Source organism: Pundamilia nyererei, unplaced genomic scaffold, assembly GCF_000239375.1.
Source record: "Pundamilia nyererei isolate P.nyererei 1_Seehausen unplaced genomic scaffold, PunNye1.0 scaffold00046, whole genome shotgun sequence".
NCBI classification, from domain to species: domain Eukaryota; kingdom Metazoa; phylum Chordata; class Actinopteri; order Cichliformes; family Cichlidae; genus Pundamilia; species Pundamilia nyererei.
Genome location: NW_005187447.1, coordinates 3731009 through 3735646, shown reverse-complemented (window position 1 = coordinate 3735646; position 4638 = coordinate 3731009). Strand labels below are relative to the sequence as shown.

The following is a 4638-nucleotide window of genomic DNA, read 5'->3' as shown; positions in this document are numbered from 1 at the left end:
CAGGTTTGATCCTGCACACTTGCAGAATCAGATCCAAAACAGTCACATAAACAGGAAGCAACCTCCAGCATGCCTCCGTGTAGCTCAGTGTGAATCTGAACAGTTCAGAGACACAAATCTGTTCAGTGAGCCTCACGAAGCCGAGAAAGGGGGAGAAATTTAATTCGCATTAATATGTCATTAAACTGTCAGCTCAGAAGAAATCCATGTTTTTTAATTTGTCTTATAATTATTATAAATTAGTTGATTCATTCTTCGCTTTTAATTACTTTTTCAACAGTCAGGCAGTTTGTTTAGTTACCCTTAGTTACCTTTAATTTTTGTATTTTTACGTCATATTTTTAAATATTTCTTTGGTGGGTTTTTCTAGATAGAGAAGTCAAATTATACATTTAAATTTCAAATGTTTTGATATAATATAAATAATAATCTGGCATTTGACAAATATACAAATATCAGTCAAATAAAATATATTTTGATACAAAAAGTCTTTACGTTCATTTTGACATTTTTATTCAGTATTTTTATGATATTTTATTTCAGTGAATGTTGCGTTTCTCAAATATATTTATAGATATTCTTTGCGTGGCTTTTATGGGTTAGAATGATTTTATATTTTGTTTGCCAGGTGTTTGTTTGCCATTTTGTTAAATGGGTTGGAAATTTATTCAGTTACATGTTTTAGTTTTTATTCTTAATTCAATTTTACATGATCATTTATTTATTTTTAATGTTCGTTAAAACTATACTGTAATTGTTATTGAACTTATTAAAATATTTAGATAGAAATTTTATTCTTGCATTTAAAAGATGTGAATATCAATCAAATATAATGTTTATTAATAATATTAGAATAAGAATATTATATTTTTATAATTGCTATTATGAAGGTATTTTAATTTTCTTTCTGTTCTCTATGTTTCTTTTTTTTTATTTCTTTAAAAAACATTTTTTAATAATATTTTGGAAATTCGAGCAGACCCCCGCGAGTACCCGGTTCGATTCCCAGCCGAGCGACCATCTGCTGCATGTCGTTCTTCTCTCTGTGCTGTTTCCTGTCGCTCTCTCTGCTCTCAGTCTTTTGAAGGAACAAAAATGTCCAGGAAGATATGTGCAGAATAAACTGCTTTCCTAATATAAATTCATTTTACAGAGATGTTTAGGTTTCTGTTGAGTATTTCTATGATTTCAGTACAATCAAATCTATTTTTAAAGCAGGTTTACAGCTGCAACAGAAGCACGTCCACTCTGGTTCATACTGAATTATAAATCACAGGTTAGCTGTCTCAAAGGAAACTAAAAATATTTTATTTTTATTTGCGTTAGAAAAAATAGAAAATTGCTTTAATTCTCAGTTATTATTTATTATATTCAGTTCATTGCATTCACATTGTTCCAGTGCATTTTTGGTTTATTTTATTTTTTACTTTCATTTTTGCAGACTCAGAGATTTTGTAGTTTTATTTTGGTAACCATGTTCTTAAACACACACGCATACACTGATTATATTTATGAGTTCCTTCCTCTTCCTGTCTCCTCTTCCTCTCTCGGCCGGTGTATTCATGCTACTTTTCCTTTCCGTTTCTTTTCTTCCTTTCCTCCGTCTTGCGTTGGAAAGCTGGATATAAGCTGCGTGGCTCTCTAGCTAGCTCTTTCATCTCCCGACAAGGTAAAGACGTCAACACGCCTCCTCACTTCCTGTCTACATGTCTGTGAAACCGCCTCCTCCTCCTTCTCCTCCTTTTTGTCTGAGTTTCCGTCTCGTGCCCCCCTCAACCTCCTTCACCTCCCCACCGCACTCCACCCAACCCTAACTCCACTCACCTGGCAGCATGCTGATGATGTCACTGTGGCACGTCGATTTTGTTTAGTTTGTGGACGAGAAAACCAGCTGGATGGACAGCAGGACAGTTTGTGTCTGTGTGCAAGTGTGTGTGTGTGTGTGTGTTGAATGTGAATATGTGACATGGTAACGAGTAAAGGTGTTGTTAGTTTGTGTATCAGGAGACGTTTGAATCTGATAAATGACCAAAACTAACCACAGATTGTATATTAAAGATGGAAGGTAACCCAAACTGGTTTGAAGTGTGAGGCAGCCTAATGGCTGCTGGATGAGAGGGTGGAGCTCTAACTTACTGCTAATCAGTAACATCAAAACCCTTGAATTTCACTCAGCAGTCCTGGAGCTCCGCCTTTTTGGATGCTCTGCTAGTACAGGAACCTCACAGCAGCCAAGTTATTGGTCAGTTGACGTCATTATGACAGTCCAGAGGTCGAGTTCGGGTGAAGCCGAGCAGACAGCTAGCGGCTACAGCCACCTGTGTCACAATCCACCTGTCAATCAAAGAGGCCACACCCCTAATTATTATGAAGGGCAATATTATCTAGAGACCAAACAGTTTCTGGATTGTGTTGTATTGGACAAAGGTGGATGAAGATGGAGTTGCCAAGCAGAAAGAGAAGAGGAAGACCTCAGAGGATGTTCATGGATGTAGTGATGGAGGACATATTGGTGTGAGAGAGGAGGATGCTGGGAATGATGGAGGCAGACGATCTGCTGTGGAGACCCGTTAAAGGTCTCCACATTTAATTAAATGGTTGTGGGTTTTTATGTTTATTTTATTGTGTTGTTCCATTTTCATTTTGTAATGTTTTACAGATTTTTATTTGAAATAACATGTTTGGTTAAATTATTAACTGGGACACATTCAATAATGGCTAAATGGATGATGAATGAATGAATCATAATCAGTGATGGATTGATGGATCATGGATGGATGGATGATGAAGGATAGATGGATGGAGGATGGATGGATGGATGATGAAGGATGGATGATGGATGGATGAATGATGGATGCATCATAGATGGATAAATCATGGATGGATGACGAATGATGGATGGGCTGATGATGGATGGATGGATGAATAATGGATCACGGATGGATGGATGGATGGATGGATCTTGAATGAATGATGGATGATTAATAATGGTGGATGCATCATGGATGGATGATGATGAATGATTGATGGGTGGATGGATAATGAATGATGGAGGGATGGACGATGGATGGATCAATCATGGATGACTGATAGATTGGATGAATGGATGGATGGATGTGGAAACAGGATGAGGAAGAAGATATTGAACAGCCTCAGTTCCACCTGACAAAACCTCTTCGGTCCTTCATCACACTCACAAACAAACAACCCCCTCTGCCTCTTCCTCCTCCTACTGCACCTCTGCCCGTCACTACAAGCCCCACCCCTTCCAGGTAGACCACAATCTGTGTTGTTCCCTCTGTTCACAGCTCGTCTCCGAGCTGTGGAACAATCGTGTGTTTGTGCTGATAATCAGCCATGCAGAGCCTTATTTGCAGTAAAAGTACTTCAGAGTAAAAGTACTCCATTACAATAAAAGTATTGCATGTAGAAAGCAGCCAGCCCGGGTTCAAATCTGACATGCGGCCCTTTGCCACATGTCTCCCGCCCCTCGTGTCACTCTTCACTCCACTGTGTAATAAAGGCCAAAAATAAAATATTTTAAAAAGCTGTGTTGAAGATGATCACTGTTGTTCCTGTGATGAACTAATTCAGCCTGAACTGCATCTATCTGGTAGCTATGGTAAAAATTAAAATGTGAGCAGTCAAGATGTTCCCGTCTGCTGAAGCTTATTAAATATTTCAAATAAAAATCATCACATGTAAGTGTGTCTCGATATTAACGGCAGCCAGGTTATGTTTGTTTTTATCCCAGCTGATAGCGTTTCACACTGCTGAGCTGACAGGAAAGAGAAACAGCATGTCTGAGTTTCACGTCTCTCAGAAAACTGACTTTTTATGTTTGAATAAAAATGCTGCCGGCTGGCCCATCTGACACACAAAGAAATAAAAATAAATGATGGGCTTTAGATCATCACTCACATTCACATTTTTATTTGGTTTTGTGTGTTTTTATTTATATATTTTGTTGCACACTTTTCATGTCGATATTATTATTTTTATAAAATTTCAGGCTTTTGTTCTTTTTTATATTTTAGTGTTTCATTTTATTTGTCATCATTTTTACTCATGTTGTCCTTTTTTGCTGGTATCTAAAAACTTAAAAAGGCTCAGACACACTAAACTCTCTGACACCTGCAGCCTGTGATTCAATCTCCAAGCCCCGCCCCTGATCTCTAAGCCCCACTCCAAACCACCACCTCCCTCCTCCCAACTCCTCCCCACATTGGAGGTGCATAAAAAGTGTTTAAAGAATCAAATCTGCCATGACCCGCTCCTCCTCATCATGATCATCATGGTTCTTGGCAGGGATGCCGTCACCCGCCAGCGCTCTAAAGAGGTCAGAGAAGTCCGGTTTCTGCGGCACTGCGCCTTCACCGAGCGGCGCTTCCTCCACCTCCTCCTCTTCTTCTTCCTCCTCTTCCCCCCGAACGGCTTTCACACACCATCACCGGCCCGTCATTACCGGGCCTCGAGGTGAGGTCATCCCCAGAAACCTCCCTCACCTGCCTCCCACCACACACACTCACCTCCTTCACCCCACCCCCACCCCCGTCAGTCTCTGTGGGTTTTGTCAGGAGGAGGCACCTGTAGACACACACCAATAGGCTGTAGGCAGGGCACTGTGTGTGTGTGTGT

The 4638-nt window shown here is 39.7% G+C and overlaps 1 protein-coding gene across 5 annotated transcripts in view; it reads left to right on the top strand.

Annotated features, from left to right (window-relative positions):
* The window catches only part of nfia (nuclear factor I/A), a 104779-nt gene that overhangs the window by 85046 nt on the left and 15095 nt on the right, over nt 1–4638 (top strand). For 2 of the 5 annotated variants that reach the window (XM_005732415.1, XM_013910646.1), the window contains exons 7-8: nt 1619–1669; nt 4309–4476. The exons of 1 other annotated variant lie outside the window; for it this stretch is intronic. In XM_005732415.1, the coding sequence (XP_005732472.1) occupies nt 1619–1669; nt 4309–4476 (219 nt within the window). The remainder of the gene's footprint in view (nt 1–1618; nt 1670–4308; nt 4477–4638) is intronic. 2 more of the 5 variants (XM_013910647.1, XM_005732417.1) reach the window with 2 other exon arrangements.